General features: G+C 36.8%; 1 protein-coding gene across 1 annotated transcript in view; it reads right to left on the reverse strand.

Moving 5' to 3' along the window:
• LOC129257559 (plexin-B1-like) overlaps window positions 1–18,109 on the reverse strand; it is an 88,065-nt gene that overhangs the window by 58,556 nt on the left and 11,400 nt on the right. Inside the window, exons 4-6 of the mRNA XM_064095935.1 lie at window positions 17,144–17,256; window positions 4,255–4,372; window positions 2,619–2,775 (exon numbers count right to left, since the gene is read on the reverse strand). Of these exons, the coding sequence (XP_063952005.1) occupies window positions 2,619–2,775; window positions 4,255–4,372; window positions 17,144–17,256 (388 nt within the window). The remainder of the gene's footprint in view (window positions 1–2,618; window positions 2,776–4,254; window positions 4,373–17,143; window positions 17,257–18,109) is intronic.

An 18,109-nucleotide genomic window follows, 5' to 3' on the forward strand; every position in this document is an offset into this window, starting at 1 on the left:
TTTACAAATCGGGCGGTGTCAGGAAAATTTTCCGCCATTCACTTTTGTTCAGGATGCAAAAAATAAGTAAATCTAAATTTATCAAAGAACATGTCTCTGTTGAAATGACATCAGTGAAAGTCAGACAAGTGAAACTTTCAAGTTCTTGCATAAAAAGCCCCCTCCCCTTCAATTATTCTTTTCAAGAACATTACAGAGTTATCATTATCAATATTACCATTACCATAAAATAACTCAGTACTAACAGCCACCTTTACTCTTCAACACTCATAAAACAGAGTACAAACTAAATGCTTTCATGTAAGATTATAAAAACACCTTTTGATACCAAGTGTTCAATAAAAGAGATATCTAAACACTTTAGAAATGTGCCAAAAGTGAAACTACATTTTATCAAGAGAAAAGTGGAACCTCTCTGATGAATACTATCTATCTATGAGAAGTACATATGTACATTCATATTTTGTTATTGTATCAATGGTATAATATCTTGAACCTATTAAATGCACTAACTTGAAACATCATGAGTGTTTATCATTTCAAGTATTCATATCTATATTTCAAAACTAGGAATCAATTATCCACTACTAATTAAACATAAATATTTAGATATATTGTTCACCTCAGTGACTTATCAAAAATGTTGATAAAAACTAAGTTATTTCCTTGTAATCTTAAACTACTTTCAATATAATTCTTTCAAAAATTCACCCTCAAATAGTCCATATCAAAATAATTCGGACCCATCAATGAAAATTGCATTCATTATTTATGAAATATTCCACACTACCATCATTTGCAAAAGTTTAAGACCACCTGATAATTCGTGTATAGCACAATAATTGTAATATACTGCAAGGGTTTCATTGAAACTGGCTTGTGTTGATTCTGTGTTTAATTTGAATGGTTAAAGTTAAATTAGTTTAAAGAACTTATATAAGAGCTTAACTTATCCTTTTGTTAAAAAAATATTTTGGAGTAAAAATACTTTTGCAAACAAAAGGATTGACAATTTCTATAAACTAAATCCCCTTTAACCAATCTTATCAAACAGAGAATCAACACTTTCAACAAATTATATTAGGCCAGTTTTTAATGAAACTGTTGCAGTTTATTATAAACAACACTTTGGTGGTCTTAAACTTTTGCAAATGATGGTAATATATCAAGTGCTATAAGAAGCACGTCTGGATTATTATCTTGGTAAACTGCTTATGATAAATTGTGCAATATTTGAATGTTCAATCAGATCGCTCGCACACAGCATGCAGTGCCACAGAACACAGGAAACAAGTAATATTTAACCTGATCGTGTGCACTATTTGAGAATCTCGTTCATTTAATGATAAGATGATATCAAGTACATGTATAGTGCAGACAGGACCACCGATTGCAGCACTCAAATAGTCAAGACTATTCTGGTCCTTGAGATTATTATTAATCAATTTTTTGATAAAAAGTTTCCTATAGTCCGCACCTTTGTTATAATAGAATTTGTATCGCATAATGTCATTGCGCACCTTCATTGTAATGAAATGGTATGTGATTGTATTGATATAAATAAAGTATACAAAGTAAACATTTTTATATAAATATCTAAACAAAATCAATATTGGAATAAATTGATATCGATAAAACAAAACCTTGTTCTGTGTGAAATAACAATAGCAATGGATAATTCAATATGTTGCACTTAAGAAGGTGTATATTTATATATATATATATATATATATTAATTAAATCATATTTTGTATACATTGAATAGTTTATGGTGGGTTCATGTTTCACAAATTTCAAGCTTACTGAACACAAAAATGCAAATACTATACCAGAATTAAATTCATGAAAAAATAATGGATTGTAAATTCCCCGTCTTGAAGCAATGTCATTCAAATATATGGAAGCAAAATATATGGTGTATACAGTAAAATAGAAGCACATTATAAAGTTACAGACTATGAAGAGAGCCAGACGAGGAGTGAAATAAGAGAAGAGGGAGACAAGCTTGAGAATGAAGAGGAACGATTGAACTCATTCAAAGACATTCCAATTTTGAATATTTAGATGGTTTTATAGTGACCACACATTGTGATTTGGCTCTTTAAGTCATAATCATACACACTATATGCCTGAGACAATCGCATCAATACTTTTTCCTGAAATGCTAAAAATGTTTAAAGGAAAAGAATTGCCAAATTTATGAATTTTTCAGAAAGAATGAGAACATCAAAAATAACTATTTTCCATCAATATCTATTAAATTGAAATAAATTAATGAACTTTAAGAAGAATGGTTCATCAGTGAAAGAAAAATGCCAATGCTGCTGATTTTAAAAATAAAAGCTATTGAAATCAAATAAGAATATATATGCATGGGAACCTATGATCACAAGCCATGCTTTTTAATAGGTTTCTCATATTTCACATTTATTCTATTACTTTGTATAACAGTGAATATATTATTGTCATTATGTATTTATTTTTTCAAGATGTATGTCTTTTTTGTGGAATGAGAAAAAATAAATCAAATCAAATCAAATTCAAATGCATTGAAATTGGTTAAATAAACCAAAGCCACCGATCTATTGCGAGAATAAAGAACTGAAAGATGTACTTACTTTCACCGTTTGGTATTTCAGGCCTATCATCTACTGCGGGGGTCGAGCAGTTAATACTCATGCCACTAACTTTTGTGTCAGTAGCAATTTCATCAAACCGACAAGTGTAATTAAAGTCAGAGACTGGAGTCGGCAGTTGAGAGACACTGAATCTGACCTAGAAAATATATACAGTCCAGAAAGTGAATGAGTATCAGGACTGCTAACCACGAGGTAAAGGGTTCAAATCCCATCAATACACTATTAAAATCCTATGACCAGACAGGCCCGTGGTTTCCTAGTCCGCAAGTTTATTAATATGGACACTGGCTGGGTCATACACCATTGCAATGAGGACCTTTCTACTTTCATCACCTGGGCCAGGTGTGGTGATACCTCAGTCACATTTGCTCTACGGCAGCAGTACGACGAGTCGAAAACGGCAATTTTTTGCAATTTTATTCAAACCACCTAAATGCAGCTGGTACAAAAATGTTAAAACTTGTTTTAGACTCCCCGTACGGCCACCATAGAGCAAATGTGACTGAGGTATTACCACACCTGACCCAGGTGATGAAAATAGAAAGGTCCTCATTATAGTGCATGACCCAGGTGTCTATATTAATACAGACTAGGTAACCAGGAGCCCGTTTCATAAAGAGTTACAACTGTTGTAACTTTGCCATGATGGCAACTACTGTACCATGGCAACCTTGATTCTGATTTGCTGCTGAGCCCTGTTACCATGGTAGTTGCTATTAATGGCAAAATTACAACAGTTGCAAGTCCTTTATGAAACGGGCCCCAGGTTCTTTGTTTGCACCATGAGAAGTGAAACTTACATCATATTAACTATGTTATATGGTTAAATCAGCGGCCTAATAGTGCATAGGCAATTTTGCTAAAATCAGTATTTATAAAAGCATAATAATGCACACTTCTGGACGATTTGTTATAGACTCAATGTATACATGCATCTTGGCATTAAAGCAGTCATGGTACCTACACAAATCCAAAATGTCTCCATTTTCTAACCTGAAACCTGAAATCGTACTACTAATTATGTATCTTTTTTTGATAGCCCGATTGCTGATGGTAATCCCATATTGCAGAGTTTGTTTCATATCTCTCTCAAGTAAATATGATGTTTGTGCAGCTTTATCTTGAAATATCATCCCATGCACACACACAGTCAACAATAAAACATGGATGAGGGTTCATGTTATAAGATTAAAGCTCTTCAATCATTATCCAATTACCCAAACTTTCATCAACAGAAACTGAAAACCCATTTTCACTTTCTCATTGATAATTTGAACATGTTCAGAATATCTGGTACTTTTTCTTTATTCCTAATACATTGTATTTAGTTGAAATGCCATAAAAACTGACATGTACAGCTGAGCACTATATAACCTTTTTTATAATTACCATCATCGTCATCATCATTTTAAAAAACAATATGGCATGTTTACTCAGAGTATTTGAGACTGAAATGAGAATAACATTAGTTTGACGGAAAATACAAGTAGAAATAAACAATTTATCCAAATATGAACAGGTAGCAGCTATGTCATTTAGATACTGTTGGATATTCAACAGTAATATTCATTTGTGCCTTGGCTCATGTTTGTTGTAGGGGGTGAGGGTCACTTACCATCTGAGGATTGTCGTCTATTTCCTGGTAATCTGAACTTAAACTGTTGATGGCGATGCAGTCCTCGTTATACTGAAGTCGATTTGTACCGTCACTACATTCACTGGCTCTACTACATCTGCATTATTACAAACATAAAAGCAATACACAATCATGGGTGACATCTAGCAAGGTGATGGTGTTGATGTTAGGACCAAATGCCTCTCATTATCATTACGCTCTCATAACATTTTCTAAAACTAGTTTACTGGAAACCGATTCAGGAAACCAGTTTGGAAGATCTCTTTGCAAGCGTTCCCACTTGATCACACGAAATTGGTTTTTAAAATCACTTCACGTAAAGTGATCTTGTTGCTATAGAAACGCTCTCAGTGGGGTGACATGTTTCGGACAAAATTCGAAACCGCAGCGTAGGCATTCTACACCTGTTGTGTGGAGTAGCGCGCTCAAAATGTGCGAAGATTGCTTCCCGAAGAACGGTTGTGTCCTCACTTTAATATGCTAAAACCAATTTAACAAGGAAAAGCGATCTTGAAAACTACATTGCGAGGTGGTTTTCTGAACTGGTTTGGAAGATCGCTTTGACCGTTCTCACTACACGTTAGTTTGCAGTAAACTAGTTTTAGGAAGGTAGTGAGAACGGTGTCCAAGCTTCAAATCCGAATAGCCTATATGCTTACAAGAACAACCATCAATCAAGTGTAGCTGAATTAACGTTCATCATCCTCATTTCAAGTTTGCCATTTTGGCTGGTGCAAGTATTTCCATTTACACCAACATCAGCTTTCAACACTCAACTTTTACTCATAAAATGCATCTATATACAGGCGCGTAGCCAGGGGGGCGGTCGCCCCCCAAAAAACGTCCCCAAAAAGAAAAAAAAAGAAGGGAAAAAAGAGAGGAGAAAAGGAAAAGGGAAGGGAGGAAAGGGAAGAAAGGTAGCTTTGTGTTTTTTTTTTCTTTTTATATATTTTTTTCTCAAAAGAGAATTAAACTCCTTCACTCTTGCTCTAAATATGAATTTTGCTTCCGCGCTGCGCGCGGTTAAATGACAATATTGAAGTTCTCCTTTGTTTCCCCCACCCTTTCTCTAACCCTGTTTTTCCACCTCAGCTATATGCATGATATGTGTTTCTTGCCAGTTAAAGTTCAAATGTATACATTAGGGCATGGAATTAGAGTAAAGTTATACCGAAATATATGAAGTTATCTTTTTTTGATTGATCGCGCAACTTCTGGCCGGGTCGGTTCCGGGCGGGTAAAATCTTTATATCAATTTCTGCCGTCACCTCCATAAAGTCAACTTCTCCCGCTTTTCAGCTCATTACTAAACAACCATAATTTTGGGGCAAACAGTTTCCTGATTTAAAAAGAGGAAGGTATAAAATTCGTGTCGTATATACTAAATAAAAAAGTACAATATTTTTTTATCAAATTCTATTAAACTTCATGTTATTTCCCTGCACATTCATCTCCTGTCATGTTTTGCGCCCTCAGTTTGAAATTTTGAATGACACCTAAGTTTCTTTATATTTCACAATGAAGCACTTCAGGATTAGTCAAAGAAATTATGCATCCTTTTTTATATAATTTCAATAAATCACAGAAGTTTCAACTTTTTGAGCATTATTTTCTTTGTAATGAAGTTCAATAATCTTAGAAAATCAATTGAATTAGAGCCGATGGGGTATTAGAGATAGGCCTATCTGCATTTGATGAAACGTCCGCCCTTTGAAATTTCAGAGTTTCATTGCTCTGCGCGGGGAGGAATATCTTCCACCTGGTATATACACTTCTTCTCCTCTGTTTTGCGAGTTAAAGATATGCACTGTCACTAAATTGTTTGTAATCAAATCTGATCTTTCCAAGGGAAGTATTCAATATATTTTTGAGAATACTCGTTTCTCGGGACCCTTTTCATGGCAAAAAATTGATAAAACGCTTTAGCTTCCGCGCTTTGCGCGGGGTTATTATTATTTTAATTTCCTCCATTACCTTTTTTGTGCGTATACAATCACTTTTGAAAGCAAGGTTCATGAAAACAAGGTTCAAAATCACAATATAGTCAACTGAATTGGAGCTGATATAGGTACTAGAGACAAGAGAGACGGCTCCTTTTCATTTTAATTTATGAAACACCAAAAGCTCCGCGCTTCGCGAGGGAGGGGGAAACTCCCCCTCCCTGCACCCACCCCCTAGGGAGCGCGCTTCGCGCGCTCTGTAAGTGTTGGCACACTTTGCGTGCATTTACCGCCCCCTCCAAAATGAAATCCTGGCTACGCGGTTGTCTATATATATTTTATTTAATCAAATCTCATCTCCACAATTTGATTTCACTATTCTGAGAATCTATTGTATATTTTCCAAAAAAAAACCTATAAGACAGCTCACCAATTCACCAAGAAAAGTAAATTAGAGAATGCTTCATTAACACTATTTTGGTCCATAAGCATGACTGTAAAGAGGCTTTATGGATTCTTTGGTTTAGTATTTCAGAAATTGATAGAATTGCTAAATCTCAATAAAAAAAGTGAATTAGTCTTCTATGCTCTTATGAAAATAATAATTGTATGTCCATTGAGGGCGTTGTGGTCAAGCGATGACTCTCATCTTTCAATCTGAGAGATGCAGGTACAATTCCTAGCCATGGTGTTTTTCCTTCAACAAGAAATTTATCCACATTGTGCTACACAGCACTCAACCCAGGTGAGGTGAATGGGTACCCGGAATGAAAAAATTCCTTGAATGCTTGAAGCGGAACTAAACCTGGGGTAATAATAAGAGCAGGGCCCGCTGAAAGAAAAGTTTTCAGAACTGAAGTGGCTACCCTAGGTCAAAAGACCGTTATCATCATTATTATTATTCATGTAGCACAGTTACTATGTGCATATACTGCACTTGATATCATATTATTACCCCAGCTGTAGCTGAGCCACTCATTACGTCAAACCCCCATTTGCAGAAATACCGCAGTTCAGATTGCAAACTGCGGTATTAGACCCCAATTTGTATTTGAAATCTACAAAATCATTTCCAAGCCCTGGGGGTCGTTTCATAAAGCTCTTCGTAAGTTAAGAGCGACTTTAACAACGACTGGTGATCATCGCCAATGGTTTGTACCATTTACCGCAAGACAGGATCACCAGTCGCTCTTAACTTACGAACATCTTTATGAAACACCCGCCTGATCAACCCCGCTTGGCCAGGTAATCCCCACAGGCCAGATTATGAGCGTTGAGCCAAGGACGAAATGATAAACAACAGCTGTGCTATTACGTAAGACTTCTCTGCCTGTAGAAGGAACTTCGGAATGAAATTATTGTATTCGATATTTAATCACGTTTTCAAAGGCATATTGTATTCAGAAATTCAATGCTAGCCCATTTTCAATTTCGAACGAAGAAAATAAACATCGAAATAAGGAAAGTAAGTGAATAAAAAATGGCGGCATGTTTTCCCGGACCGCGCTCGGGCTGTTGTGTTATCTTCGGACCGAGGTCAAGAAACAGGTGTTTTGATACTTACATTGCATGCCTGGGGCAGTAGGGTTTGTCGTACTTGGAGAAGAGAATTCATTGAGAAAAACTGGGGTATAGTGTTCTCAAATGGAGGTTTTTCGTCATGCTATTAAAAGCATCAAGGAACAAATCTATCTCTTCTATCCTTTTCTATTTTATGTGTGTTTCCAAGTAACACTTTTTTATTTTTGTCCTTCATCTCTGCTGTTTATCCCAACTCAGGTCCTTTTTCTTTCGATACTTTGATTATCAATCTATTTGTTAATGGGTCATACCATGCCAATTCACCCAATGAATGTGCAATTTTGCAGAATTTGTTGTAATTTGGTACACATAAAATTCCCCATGGCCCAAGCACAAAACAAAAAAAATTAGTCCAATCAGTCCGTCGGTTCTCGCGCTACGGCCCGCCCTTTTCTCCTTGTTTTGATGAAAATGGGCGTGACCTTCAACTTTCAATGGCAATTGCGTCGTAACGTGTTGACCAATTTTCACGAAACTGGTACATTCAAAAGGAAATTAAGAGAGGAATCCAAAACATGCATCCATGACGAAAAACTTCCATTTGAGAACACTATACCCCTGTTTCCCTTCTCATCAATTCTCTTCTCCAAGTACGACAAACCCTAACTGCCCCAAGCAAGCAATTTAAGTATCAAAACACCTGTTTCTTGATGTCGGTCCGAAGATAACACAACAGCCCGGCATATACAGTCACAGCAGGGGGCCACACACGATGGGATGCATGCGCAGCGCTGAGCTCGGTTTCTGCAATACATGCCATCATTTTTATTCGCTTACTTTCCTTATTTCGAGGTCGATTTTCTTCGTTCGAAATTGAAAATGGACTAACATTGGATTACTGAATACAATATGCCTTTGAAAACGTGATTAAATATCGAATACAATAATTTCATTCCGAAGGTCCTACTACAGGCAGAGAAGTCTTACATAATATCACAGCTGTTGTTTATCTTTTGGTCCTTTGCTCAACTCTCATATACTGGCCTGTGGAGGTGAAATTGAGACAGCTGGGATTACCCCTGGATTACCTGGCCAAGCGCGGTTGATAAGGGCTTGGAAATGATAGTTTGGGAAATCCAAATGAAAAATGGGATATAACACTGCAGTTTCCAATCTGAACTGCGGTCTTTCTCCAAACGGGGTTTGACGTAATGAAATAATGTATTGGAGCGATTTATAAGGTCATGCATGAACTTTGACCTTTAGTTTGACCTTGAGTTTGACCCACGGACAATTGCTTTTTTAACTTGATTCTCGTGTATGTTAATTATTAGTATGATATTGACAAAATATGTTAAAACCAATGATGATATTTTATTTCTTCACCTTTTATAACTCTTCCAAAGATGCTAATTATCTGATCTGAAATTTCACTCTAGTCCCACATACCGATATTCATGTTAGTAAAGTGTTTACCAGTCCCATGATATATGATTTCTTCCAATCTTAAGTTACAGTATGCAAAAAGGTGAAAAGAAATTTAGCTTATCAGTTAACAAATGAAGCATTAAACATTTATGCTTATGAATAGCTATCTGTTTAGGCATTTTGATGTTGGGCAATATATAATAACTCATTATTAGAAAACTGCTGGGAACTGCAATATCTGCTTTCTAGTTAGACCAAAAGCTTCGGTCTCTGTTATGTTGGTTGTTCCGCTGAACTCCATTGGCTCCACTTACCAAATACAGAGACTGAAGTTGTAGCTCGATCTGTACAGGGACTCAATGGCCATATGTTTATGTATTATTAAGTTCGGATAAAACAGGGAAGTGAAGTTGCGCGACAGCCGAAGAAAGTCACAGTTTTTTCCCTTTTAAGTTTATTTTCCCCGTTTTGGTGCATTGCAGGCCAAAACGGAATGTTAATCTTTATTTTGGTACAGTTCTTTTTATATAGACTATGAAACTAAAGACAAAAATCGATGAGCCCCGTCGGGGAGATTTTGCATTGTCAACCCCCTAATGGTGGCTGCACGATAGCGAGCCGTCTGTGTACGAGAAAAAAATAAAAATGTTACAAATCTCCTCGAAACAGACGGTTGCCAGCTGTCTACTTTCTAGTAAGCTGTACTCCCCCAAAGTGGATACATCCTTCAGATCCCTTAAGCATCGTACATTCTTGATGATGATGATGTTAAGAGAGATAATATTGTTTATCTATCCAGCAGGTACATTTATCCATCTTTACACTGCACCCCTATGGAAAAACGCAGTCTCTGACTTCTTTTTTTCATTTTTTTTTCTCCAGAAATGTAGTCAGTAGGCGGTGCTGCACCATCCCGAGTTTGCTCAATCTCGAGATTTTAGCCCGATCAGCCCTCTTCGCGATTAATCTCGAGATTCAAGAAACCCCGTCTGCACCATCCCACGAGGAGCTATATCTGCTCGAGCGAGGCAACAAGCCCGATATTCCAGGCATGCGCACTTTCGGATCTTGGAGTTTCAACGACCCGCGCTTTTGAATAACTTCCCGCGATATATATGCAAGCAATGAACTCCTTTCACTAGTACTTTCGCCGAATTCAACCGGTGTTATGCAACAATCCTTTCAGCTCAGCGAGTGAAGAAGTGATGTATTCTTCGTGAAATATGATGGCGGAGTAGGAGGCAACGACAGAGAGAGAGAGAGAGAGAGGGAGAAGGAGGAAAGAAATGCTATTTGCTCACATTTTGCGAAGGAATAAGACAACACTGCTGTCAGTGTTGCTATTGAATATGACCATCGTCGATGTGATGAGCGCCTCCCCCTTCGGTCTGGTCTCTCCCGGGGTCTCTCCCAAAATCCATTCACTGGTGGGGACACCATCGTTGCTTATGAACGCTATTCGCATGTATAAAGTTGACTTTCGCACGTGTTTATGTTTTGACCAAGAAGGAAGTGGAACGCGAATTGCATTATGGACTGACGTCATGAATAAATTACCCCGAGTCCAATCTCGAGTGCGTCTGCACCGACGAATTAGCGGGATAATTCGTAAAATAGCGCGCTATTTTGCAAATAAACCCGAGTTGACTTGGGATTGCAATCTCGAGATTAATCCTACGAACTAGCGCGATAATTGCGTCTGCACCGCCAACTATCTCGAGATTTTTCAGATCGGGATAATTTGCCGGATCAGAAATAGCGCGCTAATTTGAAACTTCGGGATGGTGCAGACGGCCCTTTTAAGCCACTTTTTTTTCACATGACACATCCAGTTTTCCTAATTCCTTTCTGAAAAGCAACTTTTGAGTAATCGGCAAAAGGCAGTATCTACATTTTGCACAAGATAAGATATTTAGCATGAACTTTTTTTATAAGTCGCTCCATACTATTTTATTTCTCAAGTATTCCTTTGTCATCAAATTGTAGAATGCCTATTTCAGGCCAACCCCCCATACAAATTTTGTTATGTTTTTAGATATTGGAGTAAATGTAGATTTTATTAAAGTTGAATTAAGAAGGGGGTGAGTTTCCATAAATATAGGTTCTACATACAATATATAGTATATATAAGTTGTTCAAACACATAGCATGTCACAATAATCCTCTGCCTTCTCGATATTTTGCTTTGAAAGTCTATGAAATTAGCCACCTGTCAGAGCCCGAGAGACGAGTGTACAGAAAAGTCACTCGGAGTGTGACGTCACCGGGGGGAATTTAGTATAAGAGGTGCCTGAATGTCATACAGAAATGCTATGCAGAGAGAGAAAGATATTTTACAATTTTTTTTCAAAGCAACTCAAATCAAACAAATAGGACTGATATGTACAAATCTTTACTTTCCCTGTATAAAAAACAGTATGAATAACCACCATGAACTCTTCAATCATGATGTAAGATAGCAAACAGTGAGTTATTGAATGATATTTTCACTATTTCTCATTTATTTTATCACGATGTTCAATCAAGTGAGTAGCTGGAAAGTAATTCCGGCGGCTAGCTCAGCGCGCGCTGAACGCATAATACTAGTACACACAACACCCAGGCATTGAGTGTACTGTTATGGTCTGGTATGTCGACTTAGTTCATGGCCGTGCAGCGATCCCCTGGCGTTTTTTCTTCTTTTCTTTTGTCTTTGACTCCACTTTTATATCCTCTGGATCATTTCCACTCATAGCTCATTCCACAGAACAATCTTGAACCAAACGTATAGTATTCTTTCTCGGCCTTCTGAGTTGTTTTCTATATTTAATTACGCTAGGGGTCACCGTCACACATACAAACGCAATTCGGAAGTGAGTTGAAGACAGAAAGATATATAGTAATTAGTATACATCTCTATGGTTGAAGACAACAAGAACGGTACGGTAGCTCGACAGCTAGCTGCGCCGGAGCGGGCGGCCGGTCGGCACAAAGCAATTCCGCAACCAACTGTGTTTTTTTGCAAGAGCCGCGTCACACGCGGATAAATATGTCATAATAACACGTCTGCTACGTTATCGACTGGTGAGAAGATCTCGATCAAATTTCATATTATTCACCTTGAAATTATTCCTTTAGGGTCTATGGTATCATTCTGAGGGAATTCACATATTTGGAATAATAGTACGGCCACAAATATTTTAATCATTTCCTCTTTGCAAGTTCTATGGCTCGCAGATACAACTTCAACTGCAGTTATTCCATAGTAGTACACAAAACGGCACTGCCTTGTTTACTAAACCGGGACCGAATACCCCCCGGTGACGTCACACTCAAAGAACACCCGTCTCGGTAGGCATTGCAGGAGCGAACTCAGGGAAAATGGGTAGGGATAAATCGTTCAAATTCACTATTTTGAAAAAAGAAAATGGGGGGTCGAATCACCTATTAGTGTTTGGGGGGTTGTAAGGTTGCTATTAATGTAAATATCTCAATATTTGGAATCGTCTTCTTAATTCAACTTTAAGCAAATACTCAGTTTCCAATGGAAAAACGCAGTACCCACAGATGAAGAACATGTTAATTAAACTCATTTTTATCAGGGCAACCTCTGTGTAAGGTATTATTTTCCCCTTGAAAAACACAATTGCACATTATTTCATGGTAATGAAGCAAGTGATAATAAAACTGAATGGAATTCTGGTCCATCTGTAGATACATGTACTGTGTTTTTCCATGGAGAAACTGAGCATTCGCTTTGACTTTCCAAGAGTAGGCCTATCTAGGGTACATTTCTTCAATATCTATAAAAAAAAAGAAACAAAATATTTGTTTTGGAAGCCTTAAATAGGCACATATATACTCAACAATTTGATGATAAAAGAATACTAAGAAATAAAATAGTTTTGAGCAGCTTTGGAAAAACACAAAATGCTTAATATCTCAACTTGTGCAAAATGTAGATACTATCTATTTTTTCAATAGGGAGGCAGTGAAAAGGATACCTGCTGGGTAGCTAGATCTGTCCAATTGATCATCCATCTCTAACATCATCATTATAAAGAATGTATCCAATGCTGATCGATGCTTCAAGGATCTCAAGGGTGTTTTCACTTCAATGGGAGAATACAGCTGACTAGAAAACAGGATATTGCAGTTCCCAGCAGTTTTTGAGTAATTATATATTGTCCAATGTCAAAATGCCTAAACAGGTACCTACATGTATTCATAAGCATAAATGTTTAATGTTTCATTTGTTAACTGATAAGCTAAATTTCTTTTCACCTGTTTGCATACTGTAACTTAAGATTGGAAGAAATCATATATCATGGGACTATTAAACACTTTACTAACATGAATATCAGTATGTGGGACTAGAGTGAAATTTCAGATCAGATAATTAGCATCTTTGGAAGAGTTATAAAAGGTGAAGAAATAAAATATCATCATTGGTTTTAACATATTTTGTCAATATCATACTAATAATTAACATACACGAAAATCAAGTTAAAAAATTATTTGTCCGGGGGTCAAACTCAAGGTCAAAGGTCATGGTCAAAGGTCATGACCATGGTCAAAGGTCATGGTCATGGTCAAAGGTCAAACTCAAGGTCAAAGGTCATTCAAGACTTCCTCCACAACAGAACTCAAAGAGTAGTCGTCAATGGATGTACCTCAAATACTATCCCAGTCTCGTCAGGCGTGCCGCAAGGCAGTGTCCTCGGCCCTCTCCTGTTTCTACTCTACATCAATGATCTGCCTGATTGCATTTCATCTCAGACAACAACCAAACTGTTTGCCGATGACTGCCTACTCTACCGCAAGATCCAATCTCAGGATGATGCCAACAAACTTCAAGAGGGTCTTGACTCCTTGCAGAAGTGGGAGTCAGAATGGCTTGTGAATTTCAATCCTCAGAAGTGTCAAACTATCTCAGTAACCAACAAGCGGAATCCACTAAACATGACATACTCCATTCATGATCAACCTTTACAAAAGGTCAGCTCTGCAAAATACCTTGGTGTTCATATTCATCAGAACATGAAGTGGAACCACCATATTAGCATGGTCACCAAGAAGGCCAACTCTACACGTGCCTTCTTGCAACGTAACCTGCACTCATGCCCAAGAAGCGTCAAGGTTCTATGTTACAAATCTCTCCTCAGACCTGTCCTGGAATATGGATGTGAAGTGTGGGACCCCTTCACCAAGGACAACACCCGGAAGCTGGAGATGGTGCAGCGACGATATGCTAGATTCACCATGGGAGACCATCGTCGCACTAGTAGTGTCACCGATATGCTACGACAGCTACAGTGGCCCACCCTTGAAGAGAGAAGAGCCCAGTTCAAGGTGGTGATGGTTTATCGCTTGGTAAACACAATTGTTGATGTACCAAAGGTACAGTACTTCAACCAGGCTGCTACTTCCACTTCGCTTCGTGGTCATCAGATGAGGTTACACGTCCCACATGCTCGCACTGTTACTTATCAGAAAACTTTTATTCCTGATGCCATTAGACTGTGGAATATTCTCCCAGCCATTACAGTTAACTGCACTTCAGTAGCCAGCTTCAAGGCTGAGGTGCAGAAAATCCAATTGCGCTAAGACTGCGCTGATTCTTTTTTTTTTTTTTTTTTTTTTTTTGCATAATTCTACAAGTACGATGATACACCAACCTGGTGAACTGTACTTTAACGGATGATGACGATGACCTTATAAATCGCTCCAATACATTATTTGATGCATGTTTTGGATTCCTCTCTTAATTTCCTTTTGAATGGTACCAGTTTCGTGAAAATTGGTCGACACGTTATGACGCAATGGCCATTGAAAGTTGAAGGTCACGCCCATTTTTGTCAAAACGAGGCGAAAAGGGCGGGCCGTAGCGAGAGAACCTACGGACCGATTGGACTAATTTTTTTGTTTTGCGCTTGGGCCATGGGGAATTTTATGTGTACCAATTTACAACAAAAACTGAGAGGGTCGGGTGCAACCACTGGGTGAATCCAGATGGAATGACCCAATAGCATTTGGCCTATTCACAACAGGCAATTCACTTCAACTTTAAATCCCTTCAACCTTATATGAATGTAAAGCTTTTCGTATTTTTTTAATATCTATTTCTATTATATTCATTACTATTATTGGGGAGGGATGAAATGTGCTTAGCTTATATATCAGGAATCATCACAAAGCTCACAAAACAATCTAGCAGAAAAAAGTACTTTGAACTCAGGTCACAGCAAGCCCAAATTGGATGACAAACCATGAGTGTTTTGCTCCATCATGCTAAAAATCATGACTAGAAGACCTCCAGAACATACTTTGAACTGTACAATTTTTTTTCTCATTCAATTTCACAATAATCAGGCCAAACACTCTCATTCGAATTAAGATTCCATTGAAGCATAACAAGGATATTCAAAATATAATATCATATGATATAATTAAAATGAAGCACTCAGCACTCAAGTGAAACCCTGTGAGAAAGATAAATTACACACTGTAAACTCCTTGGTATGACACCACATCAATCTTCCTTGATCATGTACTTGTTAATTTGGTTTTTAAACAAGTGGAGCGCCTCTGGCAGTCTCACTTGCATTACGTGATTCAATATAGCAGCAATGCTGATTGACTTTGAAAAAGACTATAGAATAATTTGACCTTGATCATGTGACCTAAGATTTGTGCAAGATGATCAGTGATACTTGATTATCCCTATGTCCACATTTCATAAATTATCCTTAAACTTTCAAAATTATGATGGCAATTTATATGGCCAAAGTTCATAGACCTTAAATGACCTTTGATCTTGGTCATGTGACCTGAAACTCATGCAGGATGTTCACTAATACTTGATTACTCCTATGTCCAAGTTTCATGAACTAGATCCATTTACTTTCAAAGTTCTGACATTTCAAAAAAATTAACCTTGGTTAAGAATTCATATTGATTCCCAACATAATCTAAGTTCATTGACCATAAATTATATTTAACCTTGGTCATGTGACCTGACACTCAAGCAGGGTCTTCAATAATACTTGATTACCCTTATGTCCAAGTTTAATGAACTAAAGTTTCATGAACTAGGTCCATATACTTTCTAGGTTATGATGGCATTTCAAAAACTTAATGTTTGGTTAAGATTTCAATGATGACGACGCTGCCGTCACTGCTGACGTCAGAAAAGTGGTTTCATGAACTAGATCCATTTACTTTCAAAGTTCTGACATTTCAAAAAAAATAACCTTGGTTAAGATTTCATATTGATTCCCCCAACATAATCTAAGTTCATTGACCATAAATGATACTCGCTCTGCGATGCAGTCGAGACAAAAAAATGATACTTTATGAATTCTTTTTCCAGGATGTTTTTAAGAGATAAAACAGGAGGCTGTTGCTCTGACAATTCATGATGCTCATTATATGCAACAGTGAGAACCAGAGGCTGCACTCCTAGTAGGCCTACATTAGCTAAGAGCACTGCACACATTAAGTACTTTACAATGTGAGTCAGAAAAATATTACATTTACAAAATAATTGATTACTTTTCTATATGTATACACAATCAATCATAATACAATTAATTCCTGCATTATTTGATTCCAATTTTGTGCAGTGAAAATTCATGCTCTGATGAGCAGACTTCATTGTATCATTTTAAAAAGCTTTGGTGATTTTAGTTAACACAAAATAATGACTTTTTGAAAGCTGCATATGCAATGGACCTCAGTGAATATTTTCTGCAGTGTCTATTTTCATACTTTCACAAAAATTATTCCCATTAATTTCAGTGTAAATACTTGCCGCATAAAACTGGTACAAAATGGCGCTGGAGAGAATTATTTCTTTTCTTCAAACAGTACTTTTTAAATAACATCTGGTGCCTTTTTAAAGTAATAGCAAAGTTATACAGTATGACAGGTTTCAGCATAACTTTTTCTTATTAACAGAGTGGTTTTATTTTAAAAGGTTGATACTTAAGGATGCTTACTTTGTCTCAAAGATGCACCATCCACAGAAAGGATCTCCTTCATCATTGGATGGGCCAAGGCATTCACCACAGGTCTCATACTGGCTGCAGTTGACAACAGCTAGTTTCATAACCTTTGACCAGAAAAGAAATATGAAAAATCAGCCATCTAACTAGGGAAAAGAATCTTATTTTGTATCAGCTGTATACTGACACCATCAGCTTAATGGTAATACACATTTTCCGTTGATGGTATCTAATCATGGCATTCATCTAAGGATTAAACAAATTACTTAAAATTGTATTTAGTTTACAAAAAAATCATAAGAACTGTATTAGGGGTTCAACAATGCAATTTTCCAAAGTACATGGAAAATATTATTTTCATTCAGAAATTAATTATTTGCTGTTTATATTTCTGTCAGAGGAAAATAAGGGGGGAAAAAAAGAGACATTGTGATTTGATTTTATTCCTTGGGAAATAGGATCTCCAAGGGACATTTAAAAAACCTCATTAAAGTTACATACCACTGTATGCTTCCCTGTTTTTGAATATTGGGAACATTGAATTTCCTACAACTAACCAAATGTTGTCAAATAACAGTATTTACGTTCAAATGCTTGCTAACAATACAAATTTTAATCTACAAAGATTGGATTGCAACTTTAGCTGATTGGAAAACAATCTTAGCACCCTGAACATGTTCGAGTCATGATTGAAATCATACACTTATGAACAGCTTTTATGTGACATTATCCAGGATGTTTAAATTTAAACAAATTTGGATTGACTGTTATGCAATCTATCATGGTATAATTTACCATATCCCCAGATAAGTACATTTATCTTTAAAAAAATATTGAAGGTAAATGGCAAACACATATATACCATAGAGGAGAAAATTTTCAGAAAAAGTTTCTATTCAGAACTGTTTGCATATTTTGTGGGTTTCAATTCTCTTAACTGTTTAAAAATGTTGGGTTAGA

The sequence above is a fragment of the Lytechinus pictus genome, chromosome 3 (assembly GCF_037042905.1).
Source record: "Lytechinus pictus isolate F3 Inbred chromosome 3, Lp3.0, whole genome shotgun sequence".
Lineage (NCBI taxonomy): Eukaryota > Metazoa > Echinodermata > Echinoidea > Temnopleuroida > Toxopneustidae > Lytechinus > Lytechinus pictus.